Source organism: Aptenodytes patagonicus, chromosome 20, assembly GCF_965638725.1.
Source record: "Aptenodytes patagonicus chromosome 20, bAptPat1.pri.cur, whole genome shotgun sequence".
Classification (NCBI taxonomy): Eukaryota; Metazoa; Chordata; class Aves; order Sphenisciformes; family Spheniscidae; genus Aptenodytes; species Aptenodytes patagonicus.
Window position 1 is genome coordinate 3,516,018 of NC_134968.1, and position 21,409 is coordinate 3,537,426.

General features: G+C 43.0%; 1 protein-coding gene across 2 annotated transcripts; it reads right to left on the minus strand.

The window, feature by feature from the left end:
- Positions 1 to 605: 605 nt before the first annotated feature.
- Positions 606 to 21,208, minus strand: DDX42 (DEAD-box helicase 42). 2 transcript variants are annotated; one of them, XM_076356533.1, is made up of 19 exons: positions 21,105 to 21,208; positions 18,938 to 19,174; positions 17,961 to 18,111; positions 17,285 to 17,346; positions 16,213 to 16,249; positions 14,605 to 14,754; positions 13,123 to 13,227; positions 12,402 to 12,521; positions 11,162 to 11,338; positions 10,522 to 10,650; positions 9,540 to 9,639; positions 8,798 to 8,845; positions 8,151 to 8,248; positions 6,531 to 6,807; positions 5,629 to 5,855; positions 4,199 to 4,309; positions 3,348 to 3,449; positions 1,900 to 2,688; positions 606 to 774 (listed from the first exon to the last, which is right to left on the minus strand). In XM_076356533.1, exons 2-18 carry the CDS (start codon positions 19,156 to 19,158, stop codon positions 1,933 to 1,935), a joined length of 2,871 nt encoding a protein of 956 aa, XP_076212648.1. In that variant the 5' UTR covers positions 19,159 to 19,174; positions 21,105 to 21,208; the 3' UTR covers positions 606 to 774; positions 1,900 to 1,932. The 2 variants fall into 2 exon arrangements, with proteins under 2 accessions (XP_076212648.1, XP_076212647.1); XM_076356532.1 differs by having other exon boundaries at positions 606 to 2,688.
- Positions 21,209 to 21,409: the final 201 nt, after the last annotated feature.

Below are 21,409 nucleotides of genomic sequence, written 5' to 3' on the forward strand. Positions count from 1 at the left end.
ATTGTGCAGTGATAAACCTTAAATGTGATAAGGAAAGGGGAACTCAACCGTTAGCTGCTCCTAAACCCCCTGCCACATCTGCCCTGGAAAATCCTTGTCTTAATACTAAATATGCAGAGCTCAAACCAGCGCAATGAGGTTTCTGCCTAGACCGTGATTAGATAATTCAAGTGGAAGCTATTCTTAAAAAAAATCCCCACAGATTAGAGCTAGTTAGTGAGGGGTCCCGAATAATCAAGTTGCTGTCTTAACTGAAACCAGTACACATGCAAGCCAGATCACGAGGCTGTTGCCGAGTTCTCTTTCCAGCTCTACCAATGACTCCATGAAAGGCTGGGATGAGCAACGTGCCCTGGGCTGTATCCTTCCCACTTGCAAAATGGAGGAAAATCTATTCCCCAGGAGGCTTTGAAGCTAAAACAGGGTTTGCAAAACAGTCTGAGGCGAAAGATACTGAGGAAAACCACAGGAAGTCTTTTATCAACTGCATCCACAACTGCTGGTGAAAGGAAGGGACGCAGTCCAATCTCCAGCCAGTCAAATCTCCATCCAAACGCTGGATCAGCCAAAGGAAGAAGTGGAGAATAAAAAGCACATGCTAGATATTTTTGTCCCAGTAATAAAACATTTACTAGAGCAAGCAGAAAGTAAATGCACAGCTGATAAAGAAAACATCACAATGTCACAAAACCCTGACAGTTTCTGATACTTCTTTCAGTAGAAACAAGACAGAGGTGGGTGCTGACATGTTTCAACAAAAGAGTTCTTCCTTACCTTTATGGCGCAAAAAAAAAAAAAAAAAAAAGTTAAAAAATGGGTAATACACACGACGAGTTAAAAACGGTCAAGCAAGATTTTACAGTTTTAACTACATGTGTCCAATATGGGGCGATATTTGAGCTGTTCCACTTCATCGATCGCTTTTCGGGTTCTCCCTAAAGGCTTCTGAGCAGCAGGTCCCTGAATTTCTGAATGAAGCCTCTTCGATTAGCTACGCTTCGTGGGGGGCACCAGCCTCTGATTGTTGTGGCGTATCTACATTTTTTTCCCTTTTTTGTTTTCAATTTGAAGAAAGCACTCAACCCTCTCATAACAGAGGGCGCATAGGCACAGCAGAGAGACAAGTTTGCTATGCAGGCTTCCACCAAAACGAAGGTTATTAGGGAAGAAGAGGTTCTTTAAAAGAAAAAAATACCTGGGCAATGGGACTGGGATTGATGTACTGACCACAAACAAGGCAGGGAGCCCACCCTACACTACACGCGAACTTGTGGTTAGCTGGGCTGGAGAAGGATCCCTTGAACATCCTCATAAAAAGTAAAAAAAAGGGAAAGAAAAATCAACTTGCTTCATCCCACCTTCAGCAACGCAAATCGATACATTCTTAGTTGGTGGGGAGAGATGTAAGGGGCAACCTGGAGGCCAAATTATTTGGGGATAAGAGAATATGTGAAAAGAAGCGGTTGGGGAAGAACTCACCATACTGAACAAATTGCTGAAAGATTAATGTTTAACAGTGGGTCCTGAGCATCTCTAGATGGACTGGTTTTTTAAATGTGAACGCTGGTTAAGAAAAGACTACTTTATACTTCTATGGACAACAGTTTCTTAACGTTCCAAGGACGTGAAACAGCTTCTTTCTTGTCAAGAAGATCTGTTTAAATCCAGCAGAGAGTCACTTGAGCACTGAATGTTTAAAAGCAGAACCCAGGAAGCTTTATCAAAATGATTTCTCTTTGACTAAGCACTGTGTGTACACATCATTAGAGTGAATCTGTCCGCGGATGTACCGGCCCAGATTTGCATGGGGAGTTTTCATGGTTTCCTTCTCCTCCCCCAGCTGCTCAACAACCAGTTACCAAAAACCCCAAGAAATCCTCTGGAAAAAGACAACACTACCTGCAGAGATTCCAGGCTGTGAAACACCAGCTTTTAACTGTCCCACCGGCTCTTCTTACGTTTTGGGGGCTCTGGGACAGCAAAACCATCTGTCTTGTTGTCTCGGCTGTTGGCATCCTTCCTGTTCTCACCATTCCTGTTCTCGTTGTTCCTACCTTCGTTGCTATTCCTGCTATCACCATTATTGCGATTGCCACTGCCCACATCAGCGAAGTGCCGGCTTTCACCGTGGCGATGGTTGTCGCCATGTCGGCCCTCTCCATGGCGGTAAGCGTCACTGTGGCGACCGCCTCCTTCTCCATGGCGTTGCACATCGTTGTAGCGACCACCACCCTCTCCACGGCGCGGGACCTCATTGTGGCGACTGTTCCGGTTGTCGTTGTATCGTTCTCTGACAATGCCGCCACCGCCGCCACCACCGCCACCACCACTGCCGCCGCTGCCACCACCGCTGCCGCCGCCACCGCCGCCAGCAGCAGCAACGCCGGTGCTGCCGCCGCCGCCTTCTCGATTGTTGGTGCTGGCATTTGTGTTGTTGAAGCCCTGTACGCCGACACTTGGAAAGGTGGGAACGCTACTCAAATTCCCCGTGCTGGTGAAACCTGGAACACCCTTTGCTGCTGCGGCGGCTGCAATTGGGCTGTCAGGATTTGCAGCATTTTGCTGTGCTGAACTCGTCGGTACTGAGTTCAAGCTCCCAGCGCTGGTCCAGCCACTAGCACCAGCAGCAGAGCTACCAGTCTTTTGATTATTTAAGCTTGCAGCAACGAAGTGGCTCTTATACTGGGACTGCCAGAAAGAGACAGAAAGAAAAAAGAGAGCGTGGTTGTCTCTACACTGCACCACAAAACAAGCAGTCATCACGCATATGCAAGCCTGTCTTGAATTCTGGGGAGCCCCTAAGAGAAGGAGTTCCTATAAAAAGTCAGTCTTGGAGCGATTACATTCCTGCTGTGCTTACGAACACAGAATTAGTAACGGACATCTGCTACCAGACCACAGAAACAAGGGAACCCCTATATTGTGGGGTTAATTTTTACACTGAAGAGAAAGGGTTTCTCTGTTCCCTCTTTCTTTTGATTGCAATTACACTATTGCTGCTAAGCAACCTAAATAGGATCAAGCCTAGGAGCAGAATCCAGACGGGAAAGAGAGCAAAGAGACAGCAGAAAACAAAATAAGTTTGGCAAATTAACTTTGTGCAAACATGTTCAGTCCAGCCTGCATACTAATTCTACCACTTTGGACTGCAATGCTGAGCGCGTGCTCCAAGCGGATGAGACACGGCCACAGCTACCAAACTCAACTTCCCTGAAGTCAACAGGGTTTCTGCATTTTCAGGGGAGAAAAAAAACCCATAATTGTCTTGAATCATCAGTAGTATAATTTTTCCATGTTACGTCCTTTCCTCTTGAGTTAGAACTTGGAGTAGAAGTGATCGAACCAACCTGAAAAGCTGCTTTCATTGCCGTAAGTCTGTCTCCCATTGCCCCAGTGGATGGCTTGTATGCCTCATAGTTACTCATCACGCTGTTGTTGTTTCCACGGTCCTATGCAAAAAGACAAAGGACAACTGGAGAGATTTATCCAACACAGACACTTTTCAATTCAACCGTTCTCCGAATCTATCTTGACCCTGCACTCAGGAAATACATCTACTGAGGATGACAAACTTCGGGAGAGCACTGAGCAGCAGAACAGTTTGCCCCACGACCTTGAGGACGACAGAAAAGTAAAGACACATTAAGTCTTAGTGACTCACTAGTCAACAGTATAACCGCAGTTCCCAGCTCCTTACAGTACAAGCAAAAGCAAAATGCAGTCAAATGGAGATTTTCACAGAGGTCATAGCCAAGACAAAGTGTGAACAAGGCTTCAGCTGTGACTTTTGGAAAGATGCTGAACACGATGTGTTTTCGACATGTCTACAGTTAAACTCTGTCCCCACACACATTGGCAATGAGCTGTTTTCCTAGCATGGACATTGCCAAGAATCAGCCTAGAAATGGCTTCTCAAGTAATTTATTAGCACTTATTTTGCATTGACAGTCTATTTTGGGAAGAATCTCCAAACCTTCTGGATCACTCTGGCCCTAAAGAGGGCAGCTCTTGACAAGAGGGTAACAGCACAGGACAGTTTCACTTGAGATATTTCTGACGCTAATTCTGAAAGATTCTGAGCTATGAAAACTTTCGAAAGCAGAGGCTATTCTCCAGTACTGAGAAGATTTTTTTGAACTAAAGAGTAGTCAATACTAAGTTTAAAAGTTCCAAGAATCCGTAAACAACAACTACTTACAGAATTTTCTGATCCCAGACCAGGACGTTCACGGTATCCTAAGCCACCACCACCAATATTCAGCTTCTTGCCTTTTCCTCCTTTGAAACGTGACTTCCGGAACCATGGATTCTGTACAAAAGAAGGACAAATGCTTCTCACCAGAGGGAATAAGAAGCTTCATAAATGCATGTAATGAGGCTCAGAAAAGAGGGATTTTGAGCATTTCAAAAGAAAAATATAAATACACTGTTTCCCATTCAACAATACAGCTGTTGCAAGGGGATGGGATGTGACAGACTACAGCGCTTTGAAACTAAGCTGTAGACAGTTCTGTCATGTGGGTCTGAAGCTTTTTGTTACAAATACTTTTTATGAAAACTAATTTTCTGTCCTGAAGTTTCATCCATGTTAAAGTTTTGGGGGTTTGCATTCTAATAAACCCAGGAATAAATGCAATCTCTAATGCCATTCACTTGGGAGCTCTGCACTTGCTCATACTTGGGTTTTATTGATTTAGCCCACTGCCCGGCTAAGGAGAAATGAGGTTCTGCCACAGCAAAACTTCCTGCAACAAGCAGTGGCCAGGAAAGGGCAGTCCAACCAGACCTCCTCCTGTTACCAGGTTTTTAAATAATGGTTGGCTGCACCTCTTTTTATGCCCTATAGTTTCTTCAAACCTGAAGAAGCCAGTAAGCCAAGCCATTCAGCTTCTATACTCTCCTCTCAAAGGCAGCCTGTGGAGCTTGGCCTCACAAATTCTGTCCCTTCTGAAAATGCTGCCTCTGTACCTTGGAAAAAATACTTACTTCTAGCAGCTAGCGCCCAAGCTGATTGGCAATGAAGCCACAAGCATGCTAATCCATCTCTGAATTTGGGAATTACCAAAAAGCCTTCGCTCTCTTGCAGCTACACGGGCAGCAAAAGACAAGAACTTAAAGAGCTGACGAGTACAGTGGCGCAAGTACAATTGCTTCAGCTATCCATCATACCTATATATAGCAAGCCTGCCAGACAGCACTGCCAAGCAGGTATAATGATCAAGCAACAACCGTTTCAGAGAGTAAATGTCCCTGTAATTATTTTCTAGTTTAGCTTTCAACTAAGCTGCGTTTCCCAGGTGCCTGCCACAAATGCATATCGAAAATCTGATTGTAATGAGATACTGGAGCTGGAGTGCTCTGCTGGCATCAGCCAGATTACAGCTCCTAATTTCCTAGGCAGTGCCTGACCCCAAAATAGATTACACACTGCATTCCAAAATCTTCATGTCTTTATGGATTCTTTCACAGGCCATTAGAAACACTAGAAAGCCTACTTAAAAACAGCGTATGCTGCCAAAAGGTCACTGCGAACACATGATGGAGCCAGAAACAAGTTCCTGAGCTCCTGATTTTGTGCCAGTCATGGAAGGAACCTTCCTCTACTCAAGGAGTTTTGCTTGTTCGTACCTGCATTGCTAGATCCAACAGCTCTTTGGAAACATGTTGATTAGCGCCTTCCAGATTTCTGACAAGATCACCCGCGAAGTTACTGTCTTTGGGAGTCAGCAGAGTGTAGGCAACTCCCTTCTCGCCTGCTCTGCCAGTACGACCAATTCTGTGGGTGTGCGTATCTATGTCCCGAGCCACATCATAATTGATCACAGTCTTAATGGAAGGAATATCTAACCCACGAGCTGTAATAAAGAACAATATAGCGGTAAGCGTGATTATCCTGAATGAACTCAAAGCAATCCCATGCATACCAGCGTATCACTTCATTCTGCTCCAGCATATAAAAGGAGTTTCTGCAGGAACACACCCCAGTTAAGACACCCTTCATAGGCTAAAACTCTTTGTTATCTTAAGTGTAGCACTATCTTCTCCAGGAGTAGTGTAAATTACACCAATCCCCAAGTTCACAGGACTGGAGATGGAAGAGATCTCTTTAAACGATTGTTATTCCAAGGAAGAGAGAGGGCTTTATTAAAGGACACGGAAGTTCACTCTTTGTTCAGCTAAACATCTGGGTACAAAAGCTGTTCTAGAGAAGGCCTCAAGTGTGTCCATTTCCTCTTCATTTAAGCATGCATAATGCGTCAGCTGATTAACGAATAGCAACTACTTCCTTAAGGAACAGCGTATTTTCTTTCTGTATATGAAAAAATATCTGTCATACTGTAACTTAAACACCATTAGGAGACTTTAAAAATAAAACCCCTTGCTAACACTGTGTACTTCTGAAAAAATGCCTGGAACACAGTGCCCAGCAGGTGTAGAAGCCAGCCTTGTTGCCTTCCACTGACATGTGTTAGCCTTTCTACTGATATCCACAACTTGTATGACCTGCCGTTTCTTAGAATGTCACATACCTGCCACATCAGTAGCTACCAGTATCGGGATCCCCTTTTTCTTAAATTCTGAAATGACTTTATTCCTCTCACTCTGGTCCATGTCACCATGAAGCAGCCCCAGATTATGATCCTCCTGCTTAAGGTTATTGGCCAGCTCTTCTGCATTTGCCTTCTTGGTGACAAACAGGAGAACGCTCCCAGAAGACGTGAACTCCACGAGGCGTCGAGTCAGCCAGTTCCATTTGCTAGGGCCAGAGGGGAAAATCTCCACAATTTGAGTAACATCTTCATTTGCCTAAGGGGAGAAATAAGACATGCAATAACGCAGGACAGAAACGACAGTATGGCAAACACACACAGATGGCAGGATAAACCCAGGAATTTAAACTAAGCATGAGAATAAAAAGCGGAGGAGCAGGGGACCAAAATTCTCCTTTAAAAGAGGTTTCAGCTCTTGTCTAACTGCTGACCACTTCATTTTCACAGTGCAGAAAAGGCAGGGGTTAAACAAGCTACTCTTTGCTAAACCTGAGAGAGGCAAAGTGCAGTCTTTGACACGATGCACTTTAGCACCCTACTGATCTAAAGATGGGCACTTGCAATTTAGATGCTCTTGCCACAGATGCTATTAAAATCTAAAACAGACTGTGCAAGAGCAGGGTCTGAGATGGAGAGGATGCTCATCAGTAAAAGTTATTCATATGCAGATCAGAGAAAGTACCCCTGTGAGCTGTGACGTGTCCTCGGAGTCAGGAAGAGGGGAGGTATAAACAGACTCCCTGTACACTCCCTATTGCAAGTAATAAAAGTGCAGTGGAGCACACAGCACTATCTGGAAGTTTCTCTGAAAGATTTCGTTTTTACACATTTAAATATGAATGATTTCAAGGATGATGCTCTCCGAGTAATAATCAAAGAAAAGAAACCATGTGATTGATTTAGGAAAGCTGCTTCTTTCTTAAGCAATGCTTAGGAAAAACATTTTCCCACAAAGAATGGGCTTCAGGTAGCCATTAATTTTTTGTTATAAAGGGACACCTCACATTCCTAATTGAAAAAAATAAAAAATGGAGAACTGATTAAAAGAAGAATGTTCTGAAGGCACCTTGTGAAACTTCTCAACAGTTTTCATGTATTGTAAGCACAGTTTCTTCACAGCAAGTGTAATCTGCCCACTTCCTTGACTTACTACCAAGTCTCATTACTAGTCTGCTAATAGTTCAGCTGCTACTGTCAAGCAAGTATAGAATCAACATTCCCACATAAACCAGCTGAAAGACATTACAGTCTAAGTTTCAAATCCTTCATTGCAAAAGCTGTAATTTATTTATAGTTTTGAGACAAAACAAAAGGATATACCCATTGATTCAGCCTAATTAAAAAAAAAAATCAAAAAAAATCACTGCATTAATGTTGTTTCACTCCTTGATGAAAGCTCCCACCACTACAAGAATAGTTGTTGGCAGAAAGAAAACTCAATAAAATTAAAAAACAAACCAAAACCTTACTATTTTTTGTTAAGCACAAAGTATTTACTCTTAAATATAAATGGTGACTACTGCAGTTTAACATAAATTTCAGACAACAGAAACAGAATGGTTCTTTTCTCCGACTGTCTCAGAAGTAATGTGGAATTACCTCTCCAATGTCTCCCTGCACGACTCGAATTGGGTCAATCAGAATATCTCGAGCCAATTTCTCAATCTTCTTACGGAAAGTGGCACTGAACAAGAGGGCTAAAAGAAAAACAGTATTTGAACTCCCTGAAAAATACATTTTCTTTAACACTGCACAGATCTTGTGAATGAGGACCTGTACAACTGTACTAGGTGTCAGCGATCTGAAGCTGCAGTCTGTTTTACTGGTTCTAATGAAAATTATCAATCATGCTATTAGAATACCTCAAAGTGGAAACACATTTCATGGCATCTGAAAGAAGATGTGGATAATAAGTGGCACTGCTGTGAACGTTCTTTCATGGCAGCTGAGAACACAGGATCTCAACGCATACTAATATTAATTCAGCTAATCATCTTCTCCCTGAGTAAAGTCTGTGGAGGGATTACAGTCTGATGAACAAGTATGGGTATTTAACCACACTCACAAGTGCTCCCTCCCAACAGCCCACACTGAGAATTAACACCAGTGGACTCTTGCAAAAGTCTCATTGCGTGGCTGCGTCAAGAACAGGAAATCCCAGCTCTGTTCCAGATCCTTAACTGGCAGCCCACCATACAGCCTCCTTCGACTCTCAGGAGTTTAGTTTGAAACATGCTTATACTTACTCTGTCTGTCAGGACGTACGTGGCTAGCAATTGATCTGACCTGATATTCTGGAAAGGAGAGGGAAAATGTAGTAATCATTGTGTGCTCATTATTTAGTAGAGTAACTCAAAATGCAACTTCACTGCTTTATTTAACAAATAACCATAGAACGAATGAGTGCCTCTCACTCAGTATTTAATGTTATACTGTGACTTCCAGGTGCTATTTGCTGCACAGTGGAAGTTCTTTTGCTGTACAAAGAAACTTTTGGAAGTTCCTTCAGCAAAAAGTTCCGTAAGCAAAGATCCTAGCTAAGTCTGTGCATACCTTGTACATCTTACAAGTGTCTCCCTCCGTTTGCGGTGTTATAGTACTGTCAAATCTTTGCTATGTCCCATGATGCTTGAGCACATATTCAAAATCATCCAGATCTGAATGACCAAACCTCTTCCAATAAAGTAGAAAGTTCTTTTAACACCACTAGTTTGTACACACACAACCAAAGCACAGAAGTGACTTGCCCAAAAGTTATTCAGCAACTCCCAAGATAAAAATCAGGGGTTTTGGACTTCAACATCAACAGGACTTTGCTGATCTCTTTACAGCAAGAGATATTAGACCTTGAAATATGACTTTTGTCTATAAAGTATTTCCTTAATGTATTTTCAAGTATATGAAGCTACAGGGGTTATACACAGTCGTACTAAGCTGAGAACTAGACACCACTGCTTTCCAAAACAGTGACCTTTGTTTATTACATACCAAAACCCATATCAAACATTCTGTCAGCTTCATCAAACACAAGGTAAGTGACTCTTTGAAGGTTTGTAGCTTTCTTTTTCACATGATCAATTAAACGACCCTATTAAAAAAAAAAAAAAGCCAAGTTTTTAAAGCATATTTTAAAAATGTTAATATATGCAACCTTCAAGCACTTAACTGCTTTTTATCCTCACTTACCAGAAACTTAGAACAGAAAACATCTCAAGGCTTCACTCTAGAAGTAAGTGTCAATATTCAAGTCACAGAAACAGATTCCTGAAACTCTCATCAACTATACTTGACAAGCTGAATTTTAGGACTGGATTTTCAAGGTTAACAGTGCTGAGATCCTAAAATTCCCTAGTCTTCATTTCAATTAAATTTTAGTTGTGAACTGGCTATTTAATCCCATATTTGGCGCAGGAGTTCTTCATGCTTTGTTTTCTTGCCTAGTACCCCAATAAATAGCCACAACAAAACTTCCTCCAACCATTAGTTGCTCAGTTTTGCCCAAGTTCGTAACTAGTTTTTGCAATAAGCAAAGTCAGTTGACAATGGTGCTCATTTAAATCACCAGTTCAGCATCAACACCCATTCTGATTCAGTGTTTCAACCCTTCAGTATTACTGCCACAGGCTCTACACTCATTCAGTGAGATGGCACTCAAGTTCATGACATTCTGGGATTTTTCTTCATGAATTTAAGGCTCAGCAATGAGAAGCTGGTATGGCACACAACTGACGCTGATTCAAGCAGACCTTGCTTGCTACCCTGTCTTCTATTGGAAATCATACCTAATCTCTTTCAATTTCTCTTGGGACACAAATAAACCCAGCATATTTGCTCTCAACATCTGATAACCTGTGAAGAACCTAGATTTCAGTGATCAGAGAACAAATCCTGCATCACCAATGGTATTAAAAATCTGTCTCGGCTTCAGTTAAGCAACAAAAAATTGTACTGTGTGCATACAGGTACTTACTGGTGTGCAGACAACTATCTCTGCCCCCTCCTGGAGGGCTTTGGCTTGCTCCCACATGCTTCCTCCTCCATATACAGCTACGGAGCGCAGATTATATGCCTTACCAAAGCGCTTACATTCAGAATGGATCTGAGAATTTTAAACAAAGCACATCACAGTTCACGTTAGACAGATCTGAGAAAACATACCTACCTTGGAAATACAGTCCAGCTCCTGAAATCCACTTTTCAGCTAATAACTTAGTGAACTTATTCAGAAATCCGCAGGGCTGAATACTTCAATACTTGTGGATAATTTCCAACAATTTATTTGGGAAACCTATTTAGGCATCCAATCGTAATTCAACCTGCAGGCTCTATCCTTTCACACATACAATTTGTGGCAATGCATCCACAGTATTCTTAATACTTAGGAATAATACGGGAGCACTGTGCAAAAGTTAACAATTTCAGATTTGCCACGATCCTTCAACAAAAACAGGTGTAAGAGAGAACTGTGAGCTTACATTGGAGGCACGCTACTAATGCACAGAGTAGTTTTTTCAAATAGTTTACTGAGGTTCTCTGATAATTTCTGCCCAGAATTTTGTCATCTTCTATGAGAACACTGTATGGCACATATATGCTTACTATACACCTACCTGTTGGCAAAGCTCTCTGGTCGGGCATACGATCACTGCAATGGGACCATCCCCTGGTTCAAGCTCTTTTTGATCCATGATGTGAATCAACATCGGCCAGATGAAGGCTGCTGTTTTTCCACTTCCAGTCTTAGCTATCCCAATCATATCTCTGCCACTTAGTGCAACTGGAACACCCTAAAAGTAAGGAGATTCTAAACCCACATTATGCCTACCATAGCATATTCTTGTGCTAGGTATTACATGAAAACTCAGATAACAAGAGAAAAGCACATTACAGAGGACTCGTAGCAACATACGTTGATGCTTACACAGTTTTATTGCCAAGTTCAGATCTGAATTACTTTGTTTTAAGGGCTGGAAGCAATTATCATGTTACGACTGTTGGTGTCCTATATGAAATCAATGTTTGGGCACAGCAAAACACCCCAAGGATACATTTACATGTCCACAAATGCATCCTGTCCAGCTGTAAGAATGGGAAAAACAAATTCTCTGAGCCTATTCTTTCCGTAACCATTCTGAGTGCTGAAGTCCTCAGTTCATCCCTACTGTTGCTATAAGGACCTCTCAACCACAGTTTTTTTACAAACAGTATGGACTAAGGTCCTAGTACACATCCCTTGGACACAGCACCATGTCATTTTTTACACTTCAAGAAAAGCCTCTGAAGTAGTGTGGTTATAATCACATTATTGATAACCTTAATTACTTATGGTAATCAATCTACATATGCAGTAGAATCCCTTTTGCTTGCACGGTTCTCCAAGGAATGACCAGTTAAATGGTCCAGCTCATGGGACATTTATTCTAACTGCCAACTATTCTAGTTACAAGACATTCAAGTATAAGCTGTTTAAAGGAATAAAGTTGTCAATGTATGGCTCTTTACTTAGCTACTGCTATGGTTATTTTTAATACAATTTCTAAACACATATAAAAAACCTTTCATACATTTCTATAAGCAAGAGATGTCACATGTACGTTCTTCAGTCTTCACTAAGAGACAAATGAAGAAAAGTATATGGATTTATTTACAGTGGTCATTTAACAAGAAAAAAAGTGGGTAAACGTCTATTTAAAAAATATCAAAGCTATTTTCCTAGAAAAATACAAATTATTCTTCTCCATGACAGCTCTATATAGGAAACTAGAATGGTATACACCCTCATATGCACTAGGGACCTTTGCATGTGTTCTATTAGTTCTCTTTAGATGTTAGAGAAGTAACAACACTCACCTGACACTGTATAGGAGTGGGCTGGGTATACTCGGATTTCCTAATTTGATGCATAAGTTGCTCATCAAACCCAAAATGAGCAAAACTACTGCCAGGCCTCGGAGGAGCAGCACCAGAGACCTTAGAAACAGAAACATATCTTTGTTCATGAACAGTAAGAGAAAAACAAAGAGCAATCTGTACCAAAATGAAAAAAAGTGTGTCTCTACCTCCAAAACGGCTTTTTATTTTTTGAATAGACATAAGTTTAACTAGGTGCAAATTCCAGATGTGTTGTGTAAATAGGACTTTCAGGTATAAAAATTTAGATAAATTGTCAATCAACATAAGCTACTAAACATCATACCTACCCCCCTTGTATAATTGGTCTCCTTCTTCCCCAAATAATTCCCTTCATAGAAAGTCACCACACTAACATGTCACAAATGGCGAAGAACTAATTCTTGCATATAATATTTCCAGTTTCGATTCTTAGTCCCTTACTCCAAATGCAACCATGCAACTGGCAATCTTGGGTGCCCACTTTGACAAGTCCAGAGAAGACTTTCAAGAACTGCTGAGGAAAACCAAGCTCCCTTAAATCAAAGTCACTAAAGCTATCCAAGAGGCTTGGTATTCAAAAGCTGGAGATCCCTGTGAAAATCTTCACGAAAACTACTAAGGCAGTCCAAAAAAATGGGAGTGAGAAGATCCTAGGAGGACAGTTTTGTGACCAGCTTACCCGGAGATTTAGCTTATGACGTAACTCCACCACTTGCTGTGGGGTGAGACTGGTGATCTCCTCATGCTCATCATAGAAGTTTTTCTCAAACGGTGGATATTCAATCTGCAAGGGTAATTACTCGGTTAGTCCAGGACTCAAAATTCTCTCCCTGTACACTTAGTTTTGGAGGGAAAGGGTCCTTTTGAGAGAAAAAGTTCTTAATTATCTGCAAGAACATTAGTTTAATATGAAGTCATTTGAAGGATCTTTAGTATGACTCAAGTGGCACAGCACTGAAATATTACCTGCCAACTTCGATGCACGGGGACAGAGCATATTTCTGCAGCGTCCTCCTGGAGAAACTGATGCGTTATGGTCTAGACAAGTGGTCTGTGCGGTGGGGGGGGAACTGGCTGACAGGCCGCACCCAGAGGGTGGTGGTAAATAGCTCCTTTTCAAACTGGCAACCTGTCACAAGTGGGGTCCCCTAGGGATCAATATTGGGCCCAATGCTGTTTAGTATCTTCATAAGGGATCTGGATGATGGGATCAATTGTACCCTGATGAAGTTTGCTGGTAACACCAAACTGAGTGGGGAAGTGGACACTTCGGAAGGGAGAGCAACCCTGCAGGAAGACCTCGATAGGCTGGAGGAGTGGGCTAACAAGAACCTTATGAAGTTCAACAAGGACAAGTGTAAGGTCTTGCACCTGGGAAAACATAATCCAGGAGTGCAGCACAGGCTGGGATCTACCCAGCTGGGGAGCAGCTCTGTGGAAAGGGACCTGGTGGACAAGCAGCTCAATATGAGCGAACAGTGTGCTGCTGTGGCAAAGAAAGCCAACAGGGTGCTGGGCTGCATCAACAAGGACATCACCAGCAGAGATAAAGAAGTCATTATCCCACTCTACTCAGCGCTTGTCAGGCCACACCTGGAATAGTGTTCAGTTTTGGTCCCCGCTGTGCAAAAAAGATGTGGACAGGCTGAAGAGGGTCCAGAGAAGGGCCACAAAGATGATCAAAGGACTGGGAAGCCTGCCATATGAGGAAAGGTTGAGAGAACTGGGTTTGTTCAGCCTTGAGAAAAGAAGGCTTAGGGGAGACCTTATCACCATGTTCCAGTATTTAAACGGTGGCTACAGAGAAGATGGAGACTCCCTTTTTACAGGGAGTCACATGGAAAAGACAAGGGGTAATGGGTACAAGTTACTCCTGGGGAGATTCTGATTGGAAAGAAGAGGAAAATTTTTCACAATGAGAACAATCTGCCATTGGAATAATCTCCCCAAGGAAGCGGTGGACTCCCCAACATTGGGCACTTTTAAGATTCAGCTGGACAGGGTGCTGGGCCATCTTGTCTAGACCGTGCTTTTGCCAAGAAAGGTTGGACCAATGATCCTTGAGGTCTCTTCCAACCTGGTATTCTATGATTTCAATCTACTTCTTAGCTCCTGCTTTCTAGAATGCCTCAGACAGAACAGAATGGAATAAACTTCCTACCTCTGAATGGTCAATAGGTGGAAGAGGATCAATGATTTTTTTGGACGGTGCAATTGGATTCCCATCACTATCATACTCCAGGTTATCCTCTTCCTCTTCTTGGACCACACCAGCAGTGGGGTTTTCAGCCATGTAGCGAAAATAAGCTTCCTGCAGCAAAACATATCAGTAAAATCACATACAATAGGATGCAAAAATACTATTACGTTTGTTTAAATGATGCATATGCTAGATGGCTGTTTGCTTTCACACCCGCCATTGAGGAAAAAAAACCCGTTCACTAGAACTGATTCTTCTAATAAATACCAACAGTTACACCCAGAAGGACAATAAGTACAAACAAAGAAAACAACTAAAGTGTCAGACCACAAAATGCTTTTAAAAAACAAACAACTTCTCTTACATGTCTGCTTAACAACTCCTTCTACGAAGACTCGTTATGCTTTAACAATAGAAAAATCTATTCTTATTTCCACATGAACAAAGTACAAATGCTGCAGGTTTTTAAACAAACAACATGATGTTACTAAGCATATGTTTACATTTTTTTAAACACACTATGCCAAAAATAGTTTCTCCACTTCCCCTAACTAGACTCTAAGAAATGAAAATATATCTATTTTTCATTAAGAGAGTCAACAGCAAACGGGAAAGAAACTATTTCAGAAGTCCTTCAACACAAGCCCAAGTTAGAAGTCACTGTCACCACTGCCACATGCCATCCTTACAGCTCAGAAATATGTACGTGTCTCACAGAATCTCACTGGCGCACCAAGACACTCTCATGGAGAAAACACCAGTCTCACTTGACTTTCAAGCCAATATTTAAGATCAGGTTTTTAAAGCAAGGTTCAATTACAAATAAATGTATACACTCATCTGGGTTTTTCATTTGCATGGCCAATTACCACTCAGTCACATAGATATGCATACGATACACCTGAACAACAGCTGTCTCCAAGTGTAAGTCACCTTTGCTCAAACTTCAGCACAGCTACACTCACCAAATTGGAAGCAAAGGCCTAGAGGCCAGACAATCCTTCCATGCTCTGCATTACTGCGAGTAACACAATAGTTATTAATTACAACTTAGTAGTAAGGTACATTTTGAAATGAAGTCTTTCCTCTTTATTATTTCTGTTACAGTGATGCTTAATCAGAACTGGAGCTCCTCTGAAAATAAAGAGCAAAAAGCCTGATTCTTGCCCTTAACAGACATGAAATTTCACCGCAAACAGCCTCCACAGTTTAACAGTCTCTCACTGGTGCTCCATGTTAGTTGATTCTCCTAATTTCAAATTTGATGAGACCCTCAGATACTGAAAAACCTGTACAGGAAGTTGAAATTCAAATTGACTGAAAAAAAATCTTCTTAAATGGAGTAAAAGAGAACGAAATGATCTCCTAATATTCTTCCTTTTTTTAGTGAAACACCTAGAAGGGTAGAGGCAGCAGGGTAACCACTAGAGCTTCCTGCTGAATTGTCCGGATATTGCGCATGATACTGGAGTTTTGTTTGTACCTAGTAGTTATATATTTGGGAAGGGAAGGTAAAAAAAACAAAAACAAAAACAAAAAAGAAAATAGAAAGACTGCATAGGAACTCACTTGGTCATCTTCCTCTTCAATGTCATCTCGAATACCCCTGGAAAAACAAGCGGAGAAAAAAAACTTCCCTGCAAGTGTTCCACATACTCAGCTCCATACTTTCATTTGATTAGTGCTGAGCTCCATATTTCGTGGAAGACACAACACTAACAGCTCAGTAACATTTATAATCCCAACCCATGGAGTTTTCATATTTGGTGCCAACCATAACAGCGACCCTGCAAAGACTTCTTTTTACTTCTATTAATGAGACTGAAAGATTAGGACTCCATCTTCCCAGTAGAAGCCACATCAAAGATCATCCTGGTCTAAGCTCTTGATGCTACAGAAGTCCCATAACTGAAGAGGAATATGAGCCAGGAAGTGCAAATCCGGTTCAGAACTTCCCCAGGTGGTGATTTGGATCCGGTGTTCTGTTTCAGGACCATGTATAATCTGATCAACCCCATGCAATGCAAGTTCTACCAATGCATCTGACATTCATATCAAGAATCAACAGCATAATTATTTTCCTTGGTCAAAACAGATAGATAAGCTGCAAAATGTAAACTGTTTTTAAACTCCAAATTTAGTATCCCAATTGTCACATGCTACCTAATATATCAGCTTTACAGGGAATGTCTTAAAACCTAGTTCAAGTTTGGAAGAATCTCCAGTACTACAGGTACAGCAGCACTGACTTATTTTGCTCACATAGATGCAATTTTAAACTAAACCATCCTGATCACTGCAAGGATGTGGAAAGAAGAAAAACTATTCAGGCTGATCTGGAAGGTCGTAGCAGTACAACGTGCCGCCCCAATTTGTGTGGCCTAGAAAGGCTTCTCGCGTGAGATAACCCTCAGTGTTGTTACATTTTACCGTAGGATGCCGCCATGGATTCTTCCCTCCTATTACTCAATTTTTATTGCACAGAACTTTACCCATGGGGGATATCATGCGCTGGTTAATGCTGTTTACTAGGTATATATTATATTGTCTACAGAACAATCATTATCAACAAAATGCATTGGAATTCTCTTAGCACCATACAAGACACAGGCAGGCATGGGAATTATAAAAGAGAACTTACTTAACATTCTTTTTTTCTTTGTCTTTATCTTCAAGTCTCTTCATGTCTCGAGCAGCTTGATCCTAACAGGTCATAAAATTATGACATGTTAAAAAAACCAAGATGATAAAACATGGAAGGGAAAAATGCTCCTACATAACTAGACCATCATGCCACAGAGACAACACTTTTTGGACTAAACTTTCTCTTGTTCCATACCCTATTATGCTAAATAAATTCTCCTACTAATTCCTTTGAAATTTAGATACTGTAACTTCGCGGCAATGTTGTTGAAAAAATACATTCTCCGCATTCCTCCTGAAAACACTGTGATAGAATCCAGCTAATAACAGAACGGTAGCTAAGAAACAGCTCATGATAAATACAAAACATTTCAATTCAGGTAGTGAAAAATGCACAAAACCTTAATTTCATATTCAGAGACACACAAAGCTCTTCGTTGTATTGTTTTGACATGCTCAAAACAGTTAAATAGTTAAGCTATTGTAAATCATATCCACCCTCTCCCTATCTAATCCACCTTTGAATTCTAATTAACACAGCATCTCACATAAAAAACAAAAGGTAAGTGACATTCTGAATACAGCTGCCAAAGCCATGAGTGACATTTGCTGCTCCTGACTGGAGAGAAGTACGGCCACATAAATTAATAAACATTTCACGAGCCGGGTCTTGCCTCCACTTCAGCCATGAATGCCTCCAGAGGATCATCATCGCTGTCAGAGTCTGCTGATTTGGAATGAAACTGCTGGCGAGTGGGGGAATTCTCTGCGGGAATGTACGGCAATTCGACATTGCTGGAATCTTCCTCTTCATCCTCAAAATACCTGAAAAGAAACGAACAATGGCGCAGTCAGCACATAGTCTACAGCAGCATACTTTCTTTCATGGTTTCTGAGTCGAGTCAAGTTTCCCACACAGAGATGGATAATAAAAGTCAGTATGTACACAGGAAAAGATGCTGAGATTTATTTATTTACAATTATTCATGTTGTAAGCTAGAAGTGGTGGTAGGGCAAATAGATGTTAGGAAACTGATCTTCCTGAGTGGCTCTCCCAGGCTGGTGAATATAGGATGCTTTTCTGACCTCCCTCCTATTCATCAACAGATTTATGCAGCTAATAGAAGGGTTAGTAAAGAAATGTGGAGTTGATTGTTTCCCTGTGCAAAAGACACCCAAATTTATCCTGCTTGGCTCCAATTCTGAACACACCAGAGCGTGAATAAGATTGAGCTGACTGAGGCTCAGCTGAAGTATGTTCTTTGGGAGGGGAAAGCTAGAGGAGGAGAGCTCTCCATGGGCTACTGTAGTATCTCACAGTCTTTTAAATATATTTAAAGGCAAGGATGTATTATTATTCTCATTTTATAGATGATGAAAGGGTAAATAATCAGTCCAGGGTGACACCAAAAGTCTGCTGCAGAGCAGGGATGGGAGTTCCTGCAGATGACTAGCTCAGTTTTTCTTGATACTACTGCTGTAAAGCTACCGGGGTTCTGTTACACCATAACGCAGTGTTAGGGTATTTATCCTTCATTTTCTTTTCTAAATAACTAAACCTCATAAATGTCACAGATACTTTCCCTGACCTCGGAAACTTTAAAACACTAAAATCTAGAGCTAGATAAACACAAGAAATAACCCTACTTACGCGTTCTCTTCATCAAAATTTGCTCGCTTTGACCCAATTTTGTAGAAAGAAGGCAGCTGAGGAGGTCCTGATTTCGCAAATGCAGCAGAAGAACCGGCTGTTCCAAAAGCGCTATGAGACTGTTGAGAGAGCTTAGGCTCCTCTTTCTTTCCAGGTGTTATGGCAAACCCACCAAAACCAAAGCCTCTCTTAGTACCAGGTCCACCTTTATTCCAATTCATGATGTCCTCAATATATCTGTTAAAATCAGAACAGACACATTAATCCCCGTTCTGCTTTAGGCAGTTATATATAATTGTCACAATTATTCTTGCAAGTGGATTACTTCAGTCATGATAAAGAGACTTGTGGAAATGTGACTGACAAGAGCTTGATCTGTTTCCCAAAAAGGATTCGGGCTTTGTTCTCTTCTTGTAAGTATGCATGTATCCACAATTCGAAAAAGGAATAAAACAAAGAGGTCGCCTTCCAATACAGATCATGTCCCTCAGTGATTACTTAAGCTCATTTAAGATGTTGCCTGTCTCGTGTGTTTCGCAACCTAAGACAAACAAACCCAAGGCCAGAACTTTGAACATCAGGAGGAACAAGAGACGAGAAGTCAACTCAGTGCGTATTTTGCATGTCCATACAGTCCCATCCTTGAGCGTTTCATGGCTTTGTAAACAGCACGCTACTGCAATCCAGGCATCTCTAGAAGAGCGGGCCCAAGGCAGCACACCACTCCGTTACGAGACAAGGCACACTTCTGCCAAAAAGTCAACTCCCTCTTCTTCTTAAGAAAGCATCTTTAGCCATATGTATGTTCTCCGACCTACATTTTTCAAACCACATTTTAAATACTCCATATAACATGCCTGCCCAGAACTCGGTTTTCTAAGTTAGATGACGAGAAGACTGAACTGATATACTAAGATGTACACTTTCCATTCCAAGTAATTTAATTATTTCATCTGCATGGTCAAGTAAGTCATACCTTTAAGGCACCCAAAGAGAGTATGATACCCACTGCTTTCAAGTGCATTATAATTAGACGGCTCGAAGGCTACAAGTCTTATTAAACAAATCCTCACATTCAGTGAGAATCCTCCAATGAGATCAAAATTCACTGGCAAGAGAAACAACTTCAAAATAATCTGAGAGCGAATACTGCTATTGCTCCCTGTGCAGAACATTTGCCAGCGTGGGACTTGCTCAATAAATCTCAAGTCTGGACCAGAGCTCACTAGGAGACTTTGGGGAAAACTCTGCTGTTCAGTTCTCCGTGGCAGCAGCTGACTCCGGTGTTCTGTTCGCCCACTTGCACTGACACACCTTGCAGCTTTCACCCCTGCAGACGCATGGCAGGTAAGAGATCAAAATATACAACGAACAGATGAAAGGTGTAACTTCGCATTTCTGCTGCTGACAGCCCAGCGGGCCATCTTTTAAGTTATCACATCCGATTTTAAGGATTCTTCCTCCCTGTACTTATCGACATTTTTTTTCCTCCCACCACCCCAGAAAAGAAAAAGAATCATTCTTTTATTCTGTCATACAGCTGCAAAAGTACAAAATTTGGTCTGTTTGCCCACGGAGCCCGTTAGTGACTGAACACCGAGAGGGTTCCTGCAGGACACCGATGAAACGCGGAGTGAGACGGCAGCCTAACTGCCCAGGCTTTGCTTCCCTGCGAACGCCGTTCCGAGGGAGGAAACGCCAAGGCACGGACCCTTTCTACGGACCCCCGGCATGCGAGGGAAACGCAGCGATATGTCTTAGCTGCTCCCGTTTCTGGCGGTTGCTGAAGAGAGGAGGGACCCCCCGCCCGCCGAGATCGCCCTTCCCTGGGCACAGCCGGAAAGGAGACAGGCGGCCCCGGCGCGGCGGAGAGCCCCCTGCCCCACGGCAGGCGCGGCAGAAGGGAGCCGCAGCTCGCCTTCACCGCGGCGCGCCCTCCTGGCACACCGGGCCCTGCGCGGGGCCGGTAGCGGGGCCCCTCACAGCCCTTCCCGCCCGCGGGCCCCCGGCACGGGGGCGGGCCCTTTGTGCGGGCCAGGCCGAGGCCGCCCGAGCCCGCACTAGGCCGCGGTCCCGCCAGCTCCCGCCCGCGGGGGACGCCGCTGGCCGGCGGGGGAGGAGCCGCCGCGCCGTCCCGCCCCGCCCGGCCCCGCGCCCCCTCGCTCACCTCTCGGGCACCGCAGCCGCCGGCCGCCGCTTCCCCGGTTACCGGGGCGGGGGGTGGAGACGCGACGTACCTACGCACCAACGTGCGTACGTGCGTGACGCGCTGAGGTCAGCGCGCCCCGCGGAGCATGCGCGCTAGCGGCGGGTGAAGCCGCGGGAGGAGGGCGGTGGAACCGGGCAAGGCGTGAGCGTCCCGGGCCGCCCTCGCCGCCAGCTCCGGGGCCGCGCGGGGGGTGCCGGGGCCCGGCTGCTTCCTCAGCCGCGAGGCTGGGGGTTCTCCTGCCCGCCGCCCACGCGTGTACACAC

Coding starts and splice junctions, on each gene's coding strand:
- DDX42 (XM_076356533.1), bottom strand. CDS start 19,158: ATGAATTGGAATAAAGGTGGACCTGGTACTAAGAGAGGCTTTGGTTTT. Junction 10,651..11,161: donor CCAGAGAGCTTTGCCAACAG/GTAGGTGTATAG, acceptor TAAAATTCTCAG/ATCCATTCTGAATGTAAGCG. Junction 4,310..5,628: donor TGTTGGATCTAGCAATGCAG/GTACGAACAAGC, acceptor TCTTTTGTACAG/AATCCATGGTTCCGGAAGTC.